The sequence below is a fragment of the Clytia hemisphaerica genome, unplaced genomic scaffold (assembly GCF_902728285.1).
Source record: "Clytia hemisphaerica strain Z4C2 unplaced genomic scaffold, Clytia hemisphaerica genome assembly, whole genome shotgun sequence".
Taxonomy (NCBI): Eukaryota; Metazoa; Cnidaria; class Hydrozoa; order Leptothecata; family Clytiidae; genus Clytia; species Clytia hemisphaerica.
The window spans coordinates 885,983-903,510 of NW_027103300.1; the positions used below are offsets into that span (position 1 = coordinate 885,983).

Genomic DNA, 17,528 nt, shown 5'->3' on the forward strand with positions numbered 1-17,528 from the left:
GCCGGAATGTTTTACCAACGGACGTTTTACCATCCTAAAACCGTCCCAGTCTTTTTTTCGCACCTATAGAAAAAGGTATAGAAATAAAGGGTTGGATCGAGTTTAGGGGGACAATTAAATAATAAAGTGGCAAGCAACTGACCGCACGACTACGGTCGAAAAGGTGTATTCAATACCGATCCCTTAAGCTGGCCATATTTTACCCAAGCGACGAAAAGATTACACCGATAAGGGCCGGTGTAAAAAAGGCTCATAAAGGTTTATAATTTTATAAGTACTATTAACATTCTTAAAATCCGTAATCCGTGTTTTTAATGAGCGTTCGTAGGTCACTGTCCACCATCCTCGCTACCAGGCTTACTTATCTTTTTCCATGACAAGAGTAAGATTTGTGTTGCATCTCATCATTTCATTACAGCTATGATAAGTTGCTGATGGATCGCTCTTCCCTTCAAATAAGATGACTGTCATCCATTCAAATCCATAACATGTGTACTCATCAACAATCAAAACATTCCCCTCTTGAAGAAATTTGTATGGATTCTCCTGTTCTGTGAAATCGTTTCGATGTGTAACGTATATTTTCCATTTTCCCCTTATCTGATTGTAAATTTTGTCATGGTTTCTAGCGTCGATGACTAAAATTCCATCTTTAGTTCGTCTTCGTGCTTCTTTTTTCGTATTTCCAAAGGAATCAACAAATATTGGTTCACAGCCTGCTGGGGAATTATACGGTGGCATAACGATACCTTCTTTGTATTGATAACCATTAATGAGCGCTTGAAATTTTGTCATTTCTACGATCTTTCGCGAATTACGAAAATTCTGCGAGAGAAGGAGAAAGCTAAATTCGTCTTTCCATACTTGAAAGTTTTTGTAGTGCAAAATATCAGTCGAAGGAACGATCCACAAGAAATCAACCATCTTCATTATTTTCCTCATCGATACATTGTTTTTGGTGTCAAACTCATCACTAAACAGGGCTTTGATGCCATCTTGTTTAACTTGTTTGATCAGTTGCTCGTGGTTAGTTTCCTATTAAAGATTGAAAACATAGATATTATTGTTAATATGAAGTTAATTAAAAGCCTATCCCAAAATATTGGCAGTCCACGCATTTTGATAAGTAAACCTAAAAAGAAAAATGTCCAATTAAAGAGAAAAGTCGTTCGAATTTTGGGCAGATGAATTTACTGTATTTTGAACAGTGAAGATGGAAGGTTAACCAGAAAAAAAGGTAATGGCGTTATAAAGAGCTATATATTGTATAAAGTCCTTCTCCTTAAAATGGCTTTCAAATCTAACAGTGAAAGTTGGATAAAAATAATATACAAAAACCACTGACCTGAACGATTATCTCTTCCACTTTAATCCCGTGCTTTTCCTCCAAATCGACCTTCATTCGAAAGTAAAGCAAATGAAAAGATCTTTCTCCAAGTGCATACATAACTTTGCCTTTATATTCCGGTTGTTTATTCCGGTTGTTTATTCAGTTGTATGGCTTTGTCTCTCAGCAATATATTTTTACCCACACCAAATGGGCCAGAAATCATCAGTTTGTTATAACGTGGATCAGTGTTGTTCAACGCCGCCATCTGTTGGTTGGAATAAAACAAAATGTTGTCACTAGTTGAAACATTTTCGATGGCGTCTTGGATGTACTCTACCCAGTTTGAGCTGGTTATGGGTGCAACGAGGTCCTTCTTGGAAACATGAATCGAAAAGACGATAATATTCAACAGCTTTTGAACTTGATCGAGTGGAGTCGGTTTTTGAGTGATTTGAACGATTAGGTAATTATCGAGGATGCTCGCCAACCATGGCTTGATTACAGTCTCCATGGTGATGAAATGATTACTAGCGATTGAGATGGAACTGTTTTGGACACAGACAACGGGGAAGAATGTCCATCCAGGTTGAAGTTGGTCACCTAATCTTTCCTCGAGTAATTGATGGTTCAAATCCAATTGGTCGAAAACTCGATCGTTGGTGAGTTCGCGTTTCATCTCTACGGAAATGATGAGTTTTCTTTGCCAGGAAATGATTAAGAAATCTGCTTCTTTATGCATCTTGTTTCGAACATTTGTTAAAAAATTGACTGACGAAAGGATAACTGTGTCCTGGAGAATGTCATCTTTTAACGGTGAAAGTTGATTATAAAACCAATGTTCTAGTTGCTCTCCCAACTCTGACAACTCCAATTCGAAGATCCATCGAATGTTTGATTCCTGTGGTGGGTTCTCCTCGATCTTTTGTTTAAGAAGCTTTTTGAAATTCTTTTTGCCTTGAGATTCTCTCAGAAAAACCTTCAGTGCTGGTTCTGGTGTGGTCGAAGGGATTTCATTGATGCAAGCTTGAATGAAACTTCCTCGGTCTGATATACAGTAGTAGAAAGTAGATTAGCGTACTCAGTTTTTAGCACAACAACAACAAGGTACATGATTTTGAGATTTACAACCCATTGGTCAAACGCATTCGTGTCAATCCGATTCATATCATTTTGTGTCTGCATAAAGTTTTGTAATTCTTTGGTCAACCAATAACCTGGTGATTGTATTTTCAAATTATCCAAGAGTCTGTCCATATCTTTCTTGACTTCATAATCCAGAATGGCAACGGTCGATTTCTTTGAGTATTGCTGTGAAACAAACGTTGGAGGTATGAAGACAGCCTCGTGTACATCGTTCTTGAAAAGTGCAGAATCGCCGTACTCTCTTTGAAGGAGGAACATGGCAGCTTTGATCGGGTCATTAAACGTAAGGGTGTTCCCCAAATTGAATTGTTTGGCTTGACGATTCGATACAGTTTGGTTGTTCCTGATGATCTGCCAATACAATGATTTATTTGGATCACATTTTGTAGGATCAATTGGTTTTGGTTGCAGCATAGATAATTTCTGTACGATAGTTTGGACACCAATAGAACTCGCCATCTTCCTTGTTTTTCAAAATAAAAACACACAACACCAACTTTCTCTCTTACGGTAGTATTCCCTATCTCATCTTTCTATGATCGATCAAGCGATTTAAAAAAAATGGCATTATGTTTTGTGTTTATCAATAAAATTTGAGAGGAGGAATGTCCAATTGGAATTTCCCATTGAACATGCTTCGTTGATATGAAAGCGAAACTAAAGACGTTGGGAAATTTTCAATGGGAGGCCCGGAATCTTCGATTTAGGAATTTTCGAGTTAGAAATTTTCGAGTTAGCTAAATTATGACGTCATAAAAGTGCAAATTATGACGTCACTCGACTCTAACTCGATTTTGTCATTTACAAAAAAGGATTATTATTTTTCGAAGAAAACTTTTCGAGTTAGCTAACTCGAATTTCTTTTTCACAAAACCTTTTTTCGAGTTAGCTAACTCGGAATTTATTTTTCGTTCACAAGTTTTCGAGTTAGCTATCTCGGATTTTTTTGCATGGTGGTAGTAGAAAAATCCAAAAAAATTCGAAAAAGAAGTAGGCGGAAGGAAGTTTGCTTGTTTTTCTTCCTCCTTTCTTCTTGTTTAATGTGGAGTGGAGATTTTGTAAAAGATGAGAAATTATTTAAGTGCCCTGATGTATCTTCTGGGTGCACCAACAAAATTTTGCTTTATAAAACTACATTTTGATGCTTGAACTTCGACTTTTCGACACTCATGTATGATTTTTTACCACACTGGGTATTCTTTGCTTATACTTTGGCTCCAGAAAATTGTTTTGTCAGTTCTACAGATAATGCAGATCATTTCAAGGTATTTTAGTTATGTATATACGGTACATTTTGGGGGTCATACTGAATAATTCTAACATTACTTCTTTATGATTCTACAAATTCAAAAGGGAGTGTTGTTGTTCCTTTGTAAGACGTTAAAACAAACCAATAACTTTTCTTCAGCTTTGGCATTTCACTTTTCGATACTGCGTGGCCTTTGCGTTTATCTTTTTCAGGTACTTAGCTTCAATTCCTTTGAAGAGATTGGAGTGTCTTACTTTATTCGGGTTTATTCATATTTGTATTTTGGAGCTTCGACGACCGTAGAGCTAAGAATTCGAATTTCCAAACTAACACTCGAATTTCGAATAAAAACATTCGAATTATGAATAAAAACATTCGAATTTTGAATAAAACCATTCGAATTTTTTTTGATTTACCTACTACCATACAAAAAAAAATTAAAATAATAAATTCCGAGTTAGCTAACTCGAAAAGGTTTTTTCGAAAAATAAAATTCGAGTTAATTTTAGCTCGAAAAATATTTTTTGAAAATAAAAAATCGAGTTAGAGTCGAGTGACGTCATAATTTGCACTTTTATGACGTCATAATTTAGCTAACTCGAAAATTCCTAACTCGAAAATCGCTAACTCGAAGATTCCGGGCCTCTTTTCAATGGTACAGCTTTTCGTATTAGCTAGACTGGAGTCGTTTATAATGCGTGTAATACAGTAGTATAGGCGTTATATGATAGTACGATAATTGTTACGGGATAACAGTTAACAGTCTCTTTTGGTAGCTGGTTCCATGCTGTCACACATCGATAGTAAAACGACTTGGTCTGGACACCTCTAAATCCATCGTCTGCAAAGTTTGGTATCAGTTCGTAATCGTGAGTTCGAGATGGACGCACCCTGCGAATAAACTTTCCAACTGTGGTGTCCTTATCGTAGAAGTGCAAGTGTTTGTAGATCTGAACCATGTCTCCGAAGTGTCTTCTGAATTCGAGAGAAGGCAAGTCAAGTTTTCGTAGGCGCTGCTCGTATGGTAGATTACTTAACCTTCTGACCATCCTAGTGGCACGTCGTTGAACGCCCTCAATTAAGTTGATGTCCTTACGTAGTTTTGGTGACCATACAGATTGGGCATACTCGAGATGAGGCCTGACAAAGGTTGTGTACAGAGTGAAGAAAGTTTTAAGGCTAAGGTCTTCGAAACCTCTTCTGATGACTCCTAGAATGGAATTAGCTTTTTTCACTTGTTTTGATATGTGTTCTTCAAAGGATAAGTCAGAGTCTATCAGAACACCGAGATCTTTTTCAACGAAAACACGTCAAGTTGTTCACCTCTAAGTGAATAAGGGTGCGCGTGGACAATATTCCAATTTTTACCGAGAGTGAGAACGTGGCACTTATCTGGGTGAAATCTTAATAGCCAATCATTTGACCACTTTTCAAGTTTGTGTATGTCTTGTTGCTAAGGTGTAATGAGTCCTCAATCGAGTTGACTTTTCTGAAAATCTTCGTGTCGTCAGCATATAGGAGAATCGAAGACAGCACATTGTCAGGGAGGTCGTTGATGTAGATAACGAAGAGAAGTGGTCCCAAAACACTTCCTTGGGGAATACCACTGATAACATCATCCATCTTAGATCGAGTTTTGTTAACCTTAACCAATTGTTTTCTGTCAGTCAGAAAAGACTCTACCCACCTCAAGATGTTTCCAGATACTCCATATCCTTTCAGCTTTTTAAGTAGACGGCGATAGGGAACAGTATCAAAAGCTTTCGCAAAATCGAAATATATAGTGTCAACAACACTTCCGTTAGCTATACTTTCACAGCACTTGTCCAAATAATTTAGGAGTTGTGTGACGGTGGAGCGGCGACTAATGAAGCCGTATTGCTTGTTGGTTAGAAGCTTTTCGTCAGTTAGATGCTTCATAATGTGCTTTCTTATAAATGATTCCATTAACTTACAGACTACTGAAGTCTAACTAACAGGTCTGTAATTTATCGCAAGGTTTTGGGCACCCTTGTTTTTATAAATTGGAGTCACATGTGCCATCTTCGAATCTTTTGGTATTGTTCCCTCAGGTCAGATAAGTTCTTATTCATGATGATAGACAGGGGTTCGGCTAGATGGTCAATCAGTTCAACTAACATTTTCGGGTGTATATCATCCGGACCGAAGGATTTACTCACGTCCAGCAATTTTATCTGTTTTCTCATCATATCTTCTGTTATGATGATGTTCTCAACTTGAATCTCCGTTCGTGTAGGAACGGGAATCGTTCCTGGGGGCTCATTGGTAAAGACGCTGCAAAACTGTTTTTGTAGGATGTTAGCCTTGTCGAGATCGTCGTGTTTAATCGATGATTTGTCATCAGGGTTTTCAAGTAGTGGTGAGACTCCGCTTGATGACTTAAGTTTAGATCTTACATGAGACCAAAATATCTTTGGCTTTTCCTTGGATTTATCACAAATGCTTTTTTCATTAGTCCTGTGGGCCTTTGACATCAAACGATTAACTCTGTTTCTTACAATAGTGTAATTGGCACGATGACGATCTCTGTCGAGAGGTGCAGATCTTAACCACCTTTCTATGGAGCGTTTTCTTTAACTTGATTTCATCTTGAAGATTCTTATTAATTGGAACTTTACCTTTTTTCCTCCAAAAATCGTTTCCAACTTCTTTCAAAGGGACAAATCGATTTCTGAGATCAATGACAACTTTCTTGAACGATTCCCAAAGATCTTCCACTGATTTATTCACGGATGAATTTTTGAAACCTTCTTTCCATTCCCTCAACGTCGGGTCATTTTTCATTAATTTGAAATTGGCCGAAGCATAGATGAACCTTGTTTGCGTAGGTTTGGAGTATGCGTAGCAAACGAAATTGGACCAACGAACTGTGGTCACTTTTTCCTAGTGGTCTTAGGTAGTCGAGATTCCTAATTTGGTTTTCTTCGCCTGTTAAGATCAAGTCGATGAGGGATGGGGCATCAGTTCCTCTACATCGAGTTGGTTCATTAACATGTTCATGGAGATATGCGTCTCTCAAAACATTTAAGAATTTCTCTTCTTTGCTATCCTCCAGATGCGGGGTGGTCCAGTTTTCCCAATTGATTGTTGGAAAGTTGAAATCACCTAACAAACATTTGTGCGAATATTTCTTGTTTAATGCAATGGACTTGATCAATAAGTTTAGGTTGTTGTTGTTTTCGTTGGAGGACGTAGATCTAGTTGAGCTTCGTTAAATGCATGCAACAGCGAGCAAATCTTTTCCTGATAGTTGTACTTCAATCATGCAAACTTCATTGAAAGTCACTGGAGGCTTGACATCGATTACCAAGTGTTTAATGGAGATATGGACAAATATGACAATGCCACGCTCTTGGTCTGTATCTAGGCTAACTTGGCTAGCGATTTTGTAGTCATCGAATTCATATTCATGTAGCTCCTTCAAGGCACCTGCTTTTGGATTTCATTGGATTGGTCGTTAACTATTCAAACAAAAACTTTTATTATATTTTTCTAAAGAACGCGTCATCTCTATTGTTTTGAATAACCAATTACGTGAGCATCTTATAAAAACTTAAACACAACTGGAGAATTTCAAGATGCAGATTGACGGTATTTAATGGGTGAAGGACGGCGTTCAAACGCTGGAAAGAAGGATATAGCGCCTTGTTAATATGTTGACAGCTACAATCCTGGCCATAATATTTGAGACAAAAGGGAAATTCCCACGAAATCTTATAACCACAAGTATTTTGGAAGCGCTCTAAATTAGGTTAGACGAATAGAGTTTTAACTCTGAGTTTTAACATTAGACTTAAGACTCTGAGGATTCAAAAGTCCCAGAATGGTCCAACAGGGCTCAGAATATAGCCTGGAAGTCAATTAACCCCACCCAAAACGAAATACTCGAATAAATTTATCAATTAGCCCAAAAACGACTTTCTCGCCCGAATTCCAAATTTTGAAAAACGAGGAAATAAGCTAAATTCTCAATATATTTTGGCCAGGATTGTAGGGATGAGTATAAACCAATCCCTCTTAATCGGGAAGGGTGGGGTCAAATTAACAAACCTTTTCATAAATTACGTCACAAACATCACTTGCCTCGTATTCAAAAAATTGCCATGGTGATTATGTCCCTTGAGACATCAAATGATTTTTTTATGAATAGAAAGTAGCTTTAATTAAATCCGCTGGGAGTTAATCAACATGGCAATAATTTCAAAACGAGGCAAGTGATGTTCGTAACGTAATTTATGCAAAGGTCTATACTGCCAGCGGTCACACTGAAGAAAATAAGTACCTGCAATTACTGCATTAGTTGAGACGACCGCTGGGATGATATTTTTGATAACACCCTGTGTCAAGCGATAGTTTACGCCTTCGATACCGTACTGTTGCGCTCGCTCAGATGCACGTTGGCAAATCCAAGCGATGTGGTCAGGGTTGTCCCCATCTATGTTCACACCACCTTAAATTTTGAGAAAATGAACTTTTGAAGGATAGAGAGACACATGCGATAAGTTAATCTGTCGGTCTCGTTGAGTAATTTCATTGAGAGAACCCACAGATATCTTATATAAAACACTAGAAAGAGCTTCCCCGTCCCTAGCTGGAGCAAAATAATCCACCATCTTTAATAAGTAGAACATAGTTTAGTGCCGGTAATATGAATAATTAAGTCCATTGCATTCTCTCGCCTCGACGCTTCGCGTTTATTTGTTTACTTGAGCTATGATCTACTTTCAGCAAAGAAGGCAGGTTATTTTGCTTCAACTGCCATTTATAAGGAAAACAGAGTAGATCTATCTTGGTTTATACATCTATATGTAAGATATCTATTAACCCCGCTTCCCAGAGTGTTCGTGTATACCCAAATCTACCTATTCGGAGAGCATGCCACTGGGAAACAGAAATAATTGAGCCCGTTCTATGAAGTTTAACCTCTCCTCACTATGAAGTATCATTTCGCTTTGAATAGGCCAAACTGACTAATATCAAAGAAGCTTACCACCAAAGGGGAATTCTTTTGGCCGGACAACTATTTTGATATATTCGATACAATGTTCCGGTAACCGAGGTGTTTCTGCTAACGTGCATAGTGGGAAGTTTACCTTAAAACGAAACAATATACAATTCAAAATACAAGAATAAGGAATTTCAATCATCCAATCATCACACGACACGCTCTGCTCTGCTCTAAAAGGTGAAAGTGATGCTCTGATCAGACAAAACAATCAAAACCTCTTTCGTAGCCATAAGACGGAGGACAGCTGTCCGGAAGACTTAAATGTTTATTATTACTTTAGAAGCAGCTTGTTAGCAGCTTGTTATACTAGTGAGACAAAACCCTAAGCTACCTAAAGACTATTCCCTTTTGTTTAAGAATACAAACCGAATCAATAATATATCCCGCTTATCAATCGAAAGGATTCTTATTTGCTGGGGAATAAATGTTGAAATTTTGAAGAGACAAAATTACAAAAGTGTTGAAGATGATATAAACTTAACAAAGATTTAGTTAGTTAGTAAAATCAGGGAAAATTGGGAGCACAGAACTACACGGAGAAAACCTCTCACCTGTTTTGGATAAAGGTCGAGGTTGCATTCTATACAAGCTGTTCGTCCAGGGTATATGACCCTTTGAAACCTGGGCAAAATATGTTTGAATCGTTATATCAAAAACAGCTATTAGTTTTCTTTTGTAATTTTCTTGACACTGACACTTTTTATCGCATTTAATACATAAAACTGTATTGCATTGATTCGTCCTTGGTACAATTTAATTTGTACTAGTAATAACATGGTTTGGAGGGTGATTTGGGAATAATAGTCCCGAGGTTCATTGAAAACATATCAAAATAGCCTGAACTTAGTGAGGGCTATTTGGAATGTTTTCAGTAAACCAAGGGCTATTATCACCAGAAATATATAATCTGTAATCGCTGAAATAGATCCTGAAAAATTGCACCGAGATAGGCGTACTGGTCCCAATACCAATCTTGAGTTTTTAATTTGGGCGGGGTAAAAAAAACAGGGGGCGGCGTGCGAATAATCGGAGTTTCTAAACATCGACCAGAAATGGCGACCACGACCAGCGACCACGACCGGTGACCAGATAAGTTTGGGTTATCGAGTTTTTCCTCTTTCTCCACCTTAGAGTCTTTCTCCTATGATCATTTATTTATCGAATTGAATAGTAAAGCTCACCCCTGTCTCACCTACAGTAATTATAAAGCCACGTGCAAAACGTGTAGAACAGCCATTTCAACGCTCTTGGAGCTTGAATGGGGTGCCAATTTCTATCCTTTTGTATTTTCGGCATCAAATTGATTAGTGGCAAATTTTTTGTTGAAATTCATTTAAGAAGCTTTATATTTGATCATCAGATCATTATTTTGTCACAATAAGTCATTTTGACAATGTAAGGACAATAGAATAATTGATGAGATTGATATCTCTAAAACTACCCTTCCCAGCTTTTGGCTACTGACAATTTCTATCTATTCATACTAAAGGCATCTCATTCAGAAGTTTGTAATCATGATATGATGCACCACTGTAATACACCTTTTTATGGCTAGCTGCTTCGTATAAAAAGTCACCAAAACTTCGAGTAAACAAACCATTCCATTGCCTAAAAGCAAAAACACAAACAAAAAAATGTGCAGAGTATGTTTCCTTTTTATACGAAACGGCTAACCGGGAAAAGGTGTATCATCTCACGTAATAAAAAAACTTTTTTCGTATCCTACCCAAACCAATCAGGTGATGAGATAACAGAAGAAATTGCAGAGGTGCATTATCATGAATAGGTTTCTTGAACAAATTATGTATGAACAGAAGGGTTCGGCGATTGGTTAAAAAATACCAGACCAAGTTTGGAATATTTTACCTTGAGGGAACTAAGTTTCGCGTTTTGAGGTGTCTACCACGGAAATAAGTTCTGCGAAATGCATTTTTTGCTATAAATTCTCCAAAACTTTTAAGAGAATTTCGACAAAAAGTGGGTGTCAACCGCAAAAATTAGTTCCGCAAAAAAAAACTTACCAAACGTATAACATATTGATCCTCGCACTATTGTATACTTAAGGCAGGTCTCCATTTGCGTGAGCTTCGATCGCACTTTTTCGAGCAAAGCTTCCACGCTATTGGTCAAAAGAAAAATGAAGCAATTCCATTGGCGCGATCTGACGTAACGGTTGAAAAAACTTTTTTTTCGAGCGCGCGCTACATTTTTATGACGTATTCTTTTTTTTAAGTAAAAAAGGATTTAAGCCAAAAAATGCGGTCGCAGCGCGCGCAAGTGGAGACCGGCCTTTAGACAATGCTTGACGCACATTACAGCGGAGAGGATTTTCACCAACAAACAAACAAGAGAATTGTGGGAACTAAAGAGACAACATACATACCACCATGCCATTCATCCATCTCCTAAATCTGAAAAAGAAAATGAACAAAAATGAGTCACTCTTTTTCATAAATATTCGGCAAAGCCCTATGCGTAAAATTCCTAACTTTAATTTAGATTTCAAATTAAAGATATCTATTCTTTTTAGTAGGGGCAAGCCTGGGGTCCCGTGACAAAAAATTGTATTAAAACTGTTATGCGCAGATATGTAATTTTTGCGCAGATATGTAATTTCTGCGCAGATATGTAATTATTTTGCGCAGATATGTAATTTCTGCGCAAATATGTAATTATTTTGCGCAACTATGTAATTTTGAGGAAGGGTGTTAAAGAAAAGGGTGTTAATTAAAAATTTTAAAACCTCCCATTGAGGGAGTCTTTTTTCTCAGAGAAGGAGCGTGTATTGGTAGGAATACGGTAATTACCGAAAGGTAAATACTATTCTACCAAGAGTTATTTGATTCTCATAAAGTAGTTGCTTATAGGAAAAATTAATATGCTCATATTGTGCGCTGTCCCTTGTTTACTTTGTAAGAACTAATAAACGAAGGGTATATCACCGTCTATTAAGAGTTATTGATTTGATTCTTTATAAAGTATATGCTTATAAGACAAATAAATATGATCATATTATGCGCCGTCCCTAATTTACTTTGTAAGAACTAATTACCGAAAGGTATATGACCGTCTATCTAGAGTTATTGATTTATTTCTTATAAAGCTGATGCTTATAACAAAAATAGTCACATCCATTTAAGGCGCTATTCCATTTTTGCTTTGAAAGAACCATTCAACGAAAGCTAAAACTTAGTCGTTGAAAAGTTATAAATAATTTTTCTTATAAAGATGATGCTTATAAGAAAAATAATTATTTTCATTTTAGGCGCTATTGCATGTTTGCTTCGAAAGAACCAATTACCGAAAGCTAAAACTTAGTGGTTGAAAAGTTATAGATCATTTTCTTATAAAGATGATTCTTATAAGAAAAATAATTACTTTCATTTTAGGCGCTATTCCATGTTTCCTTTGAAAGAAACAATTACCGAAAGCTAAAACTTAGTGGTTGAAAAGTTATAGAGAATTTTCTTATAAAGATGATTCTTATAAGAAAAATAATTACTTTCATTTTAGGCGCTATTCCATGTTTCCTTTGAAAGAAACAATTACCGAAAGCTAAAACTTAGTGGTTGAAAAGTTATAGATCATTTTCTTATAAAGATGATTCTTATAAGAAAAATAATTACTTTCATTTTAGGCGCTATTCCATGTTTCCTTTGAAAGAAACAATTACCGAAAGCTAAAACTTAGTGGTTGAAAAGTTATAGAGAATTTTCTTATAAAGATGATGCTTATAAGAAAAATAATTACTTTCATTTAAGGCGCTATTCCATGTTTCCTTTGAAAGAACCAATCACCAAAAGCTAAAACTTAGTGGTTGAAAAGTTATAGAGAATTTTCTTATAAAGATGATGCTTATAAGAAAAATAATTACTTTAATTTTAAGCGCTATTCCATGTTTCCTTTGAAAGAACCAATCACCGAAAGCTAAAACTTAGTGGTTGAAAAGTTATAGAGAATTTTCTTATAACGATGATTCTTATAAGAAAAATAATTACTTTCATTTAAGGCGCTATTCCATTTTTGCTTTGAAAGAACCAATCACCGAAAGCTAAAAATTGTTGTTATAAGATATTACTTCTTGTATTTGATAGGAATTAGCTAAAATACCTTATAAGTCGAAAAAAAGGTAAAAGTAATGGTAAAAGCTATCAAGGGGGTACCATTGATTTTAAAGATCGTGTTTTACATATCTGCGCAAAAATTTAATTACATATCTGCGCAGCTCGAAATTACATAGTTGCGCAAAATAATTACATATTTGCGCAGAAATTACATATCTGCGCAAACTAATTACATATCTGCGCAGAAATTACATACCTGCGCAAAAATTACATATCTGCGCACAACAAAACAACTCTCTGACTAAAACACACAATTTAACGTCAAATCTTGTCTTGATCGTACTGACGTCGGTATGTTTTTGAACAGTCAAAAATATCATGAAATGGAAAACTTGCGAAGGATGGCTGAAAACGTAAGACTCTTCGAGAGAACCATTTATTTCAATGGTGAGCTCATATCACCCAACAGTTTCCATGGAAAGGATATCTACTTCTGACGAATAAGAATACCAGAAGCTTTATCTTGTCTTATTCAAAACTATACATAGTTCGGGGGTGAAAAGTGAAAGGGGGATCAGAAATTTTCATGAAAAAGGGGGTGGAATAGCAAGAAAGGGGGGATAGTTTAAGAAGGGTGGCTTACATATATATTGTAGATTTTTTTCAAGCACAGTTTATGAAATTTGGTCTTCATGAAAGGAAGTTTTCTGTTAGAGTAGTCTGAGTCAAAAAGAAGAAAGAAGTTTATTATTTCGCTTTCTCTCTAAGATATTTCACCATATATTTGTTAGCTATTTTTCTCGAAAACCCTTGGGGGATAGGCATTTTTAAAGGTTAGGGGGGATGCCAAGAAGGGGGAGGGGTCATTTAAGAAGGGGGTCAGACCCCTTTCTTCACTATGCTATTTATTCGACTTCACTAACAAAGAGGTTAACATCAGAATCGAATACAGGAAATGTAGCTTTTCTTTGTATTAGAGTTTTTACTTTGATAATGGAAATATTTTTTCGAGACTTACTTCTATAAAAATCTTCATCGAAATCTTGAATTTTATTGTAATATCTATGCACTAAAATATTGGCAGTTAAGAAAATCAATTGCTGAAAAAAGACTGACTTCACAAAAGAAATGATGGTTCAAAAGGAAGCATGTATCACCGCACCATTCCAATCATTTTTGGTTCATAGATGTGACTCCCCAATCGACTTAAAGTACCTGAAAATCGGACCGGTCTGCTAGTAGTGGTCAAAGTTTTGTTTTAGATCAGCCTACAGACCTTCTGGAAAATCGAATTTCGAACGGCCCTCTGGCCGCTCGTATACGCTCATGGCCGCTCGTTAGACCAGTTCTGGCCGCTCGTTAGTGTTATATATTAGTATAGAAATTGTTATAAAGGTTATGGACCGCTGAACTGCCACTGAATTAACTAGCGGCCATTTGGTAATTTTTTACCGGTCATATGTGCAACGGCCCTTAGAAGACTTTCTAAAGACCGGTCTGATAGATTGATCTGATTATGTACTTGGGAAGTCACAAATGTTTTTAAGAAAACCAGAGACGTTCAAGACGTCACTGAACAATAGGATTGACTTGAGAACGATTGAACAATGATTTTCTACAAAAATGATAATTTTTGCCCCCGCAGGAGCGCAGCGACGAGGAGGCACTCATAGCTTCACGCATAGATATTGGACTGGAATCTCGAAATTTTGTTGTTTGTTGTCGCGCAAGCATCCCCGTAGTTAGTCTCTTCCGTAAAATATTCGGTTTTTTTCGGGACGGTTGTATAAATATTTTCATATTACGTTATTATATGCTATTACCATTATTACATATTACGTGTTATTAGTTTTGATTTACCACTGAAAAGCTGAAGCGAGTGTTATAAATGCAAATTATAACAGGTGTATGATATAACACAAATTACAATATTACTTGTGCATATCAAAACAAACAAAATGGCAGACTGATTATAATGATGAGCTGATTCATTGACTGGAAAAAGTGTTTGGTATGTCAAATTTAGTTTCTTGTCTTTGAAACTGAATACTAACTACTGTTATTTAGTCAGAAGTTCACTTCAGCAATGATTTGAATTCTTTTTCCGGAATCTTTAAAGAAATTTGCTCAAGTTTTCAAATGTACAGTTGATATTTTTGTTCAAACTCTAATTTATTTATTTTTGTCTGTTATTTTATTAATAACTACCTTTATTGTTTATAGGGCTTCTTGAGCTTTAAATACCATCATATGGTCGTAACTCGAGAAAGTCCTTCTTAACTTAGTAAAACAAAGATACCGGCAAAGTACAAAAAAGTTGAATGACGTACGCATATGTAAAGTTGAATCCAAACGTGGTTGAATGAATGTTGAATATCAATCAATGTAAACAAACTTTTTCTTTTGGTCTTCAAAATAATTTACCTCACTTAGAGTGTTTTTACTGTCTTTTCAGTGTGGTAAATCTATTTCAAAAACCTGAAAAAAGTTTGTTTACTCGTTTAACTTTACATGCGCACGTTCAACTTTTTCATGCAGTTGTGATAGCCTAAATAACTTACGCTCCAGTGGTTTGGTGAAATAGCTCCAATTCTGGCTTTCCAAGTTAGTAGAGACCTTCCCGAAGGCATTTAACAGTGGTTAGACTAGGTACACAGACAGTCATACAGAAACACCATAAAGTGAAAGTATATAGCTAGCTATAAACTCAAAAAGTCTAGCTTCCTGAAGGTACGTCTCTTCATTTTCTGCGCTGCGATCATCTTAATGGATTCAATCATTTCAGCTTGGAGAAAAGATTGCATCATGAAAAAGTACTATGCACTTGAAAAGAAATTTAGGCGCATTTTAACTTTTCTCTCGAGACTGTACGTCTGAATGAAGCACAATGGCATTTCTTTATTTTTCTTTTGGCCAACAACATAGAAGATTTTTCTTGAGAAGTGCAATCACAGCGTACACAAGTGGAGCCCGGGCCTTAAGTAGGATTGGTTTCTATTTCACCTAATTTAAGATAGCGCAGAACTTTTTGATAAATTTTATACGCAGTATCCTCTTGACTATTGTTTATTAGGCAAAGTAGCAACAGAGATATGTTGAAATATAGCAGCCAATGAAAAAAAACAAGCTATTTCTGATTGGTTGCCTTGTTGATTTATTCACCGCTATATATTTTGCCTACAATCTAAGATGTCTGCGGCATTATCAGAAAAGGTCTATTGTGAATAATAATCATGACATATAGTGTTGTAAGAAAGAAACTGGGAGAAAAAAACAAACAGGAGATGTGAAAACCAGTAAGCTAATGATACCATAATTTTTGAAATATATTTTTGAGAAGCTTTTCCTTAAATTTTATCAAATTATCAAGCTGTATTATATTATATTTATATCTATATATTAATAGCGGTGCTTTGTTTGTCTGTTTGTCACCACTTTCGTTTTCGCTTTGTTTGTGTTTTAGAATTATGACTTTTAGTCTCTTGCTCCACAAATTTGTTCTATTGGATTCGCGCCATTTGCAAAAGCCTGGTTTAGACTTTATTTAGCCTTTGTTTTGAAATTTAAGGCCCATATACATTTAGTAATATTAATTTCTGCCCACCTTTGTCAGATCCTGTTTTTCTCTTTTCTTTTGTTTGAAATGTTTTCGAATGTATTTAACGATCGTATATCGTATTTATTAATGACATTTGAATTCTTTTCAAAACAAAACAAGTTTCTTTTATAGAAAAGAACATTTCGAATGTAAATCAAAACATAAATTTAAAAAGTTTGTCGAACAATAACAGCATGGAAAGGGCGATAAAAAGCAAGAGAAGAAATTAGCCCATCTCTTTCTTCATATAAAAACATTCAAGTGGTTGATACTGTTAAAAACTATGTACGACATTTTACATGTTTAAATTCGAAAAGTTATGACAAGGGTTTAGAAAGAGCAATTTAGAATTGACTTATTTATCTTTTTAAATCTGATAAAAACAAAGTTGCACTATTCTTTGTGGCTTTCCCGCTTTTTCCTAAAGAATTGTCATTTCTACATTTCACTCCTCTTTACCATGACATTTTCTCAAATTGTCGAAAACTATTTAATGCGAGCGAAGCGAGAAAAAGATCTCCGGGGGAGGGTTAAAGTCAAACTTTGAATATATCTTTTTATTCATTTGATCGTTTTTTCAAGCCAGCTTCAACATCCAAAGGACTTTGAGTGCGTTCAGCTACAGCTTAACCGGCGTGCGACGCCGGGTACCGGCTAGTTGTATATGAATTCTTCAAGTATTGTGTTAATGGAATATAATTTTTTCAACCATTCAATAATTAAATCAATCAATTATTCCTGATTATTTTTACTACTTTAATCTTTAAAGCATTAAAAGCTTCAAGTGCATGACATGATCTTCTGCGTGGGCATTTAGTGAAAGCTATGACTAGTTAGAATAATTATATAGAATTATAGAATTATTCTAAAAATTATCATCTTTGTAGAAAATCAGCAGCTATAGATAGCATGAAAAGATACGGTGTGATATTGCAACTTGGTATTCGTTTATTGATGAATGCTGCTGCCACTTCAGCTTTTGGTTTGCCAATATCTTTAGCTCTGTGGAAATGAATGAAAATAAAGATGATAGTAAAATAATGAGTAAATAGATGGGCTAAGTGATCGGAAACACAAACAAAGGGGTTCTCGGTTCGAGCCCGTTTCTTCCATCG

General features: G+C 35.8%; 2 protein-coding genes across 2 annotated transcripts in view; both read right to left on the minus strand.

The window, feature by feature from the left end:
• Positions 1-17,528, minus strand: part of LOC136811139 (NEDD8-activating enzyme E1 catalytic subunit-like) — a 47,624-nt gene that overhangs the window by 19,000 nt on the left and 11,096 nt on the right. Inside the window, exons 9-15 of the mRNA XM_067067757.1 lie at positions 17,335-17,415; positions 13,834-13,877; positions 13,459-13,535; positions 11,135-11,145; positions 9,303-9,372; positions 8,734-8,836; positions 8,026-8,193 (exon numbers count right to left, since the gene is read on the minus strand). Coding sequence (XP_066923858.1) covers positions 8,026-8,193; positions 8,734-8,836; positions 9,303-9,372; positions 11,135-11,145; positions 13,459-13,535; positions 13,834-13,877; positions 17,335-17,415 — 554 coding nt within the window. The remainder of the gene's footprint in view (positions 1-8,025; positions 8,194-8,733; positions 8,837-9,302; positions 9,373-11,134; positions 11,146-13,458; positions 13,536-13,833; positions 13,878-17,334; positions 17,416-17,528) is intronic.
• Positions 65-2,397, minus strand: LOC136811642 (uncharacterized). Its single transcript, XM_067068270.1, has 2 exons — positions 1,346-2,397; positions 65-1,035 (listed from the first exon to the last, which is right to left on the minus strand). Exon 1 carries the CDS (start codon positions 2,067-2,069, stop codon positions 1,473-1,475), a length of 597 nt encoding a protein of 198 aa, XP_066924371.1. The 5' UTR covers positions 2,070-2,397; the 3' UTR covers positions 65-1,035; positions 1,346-1,472.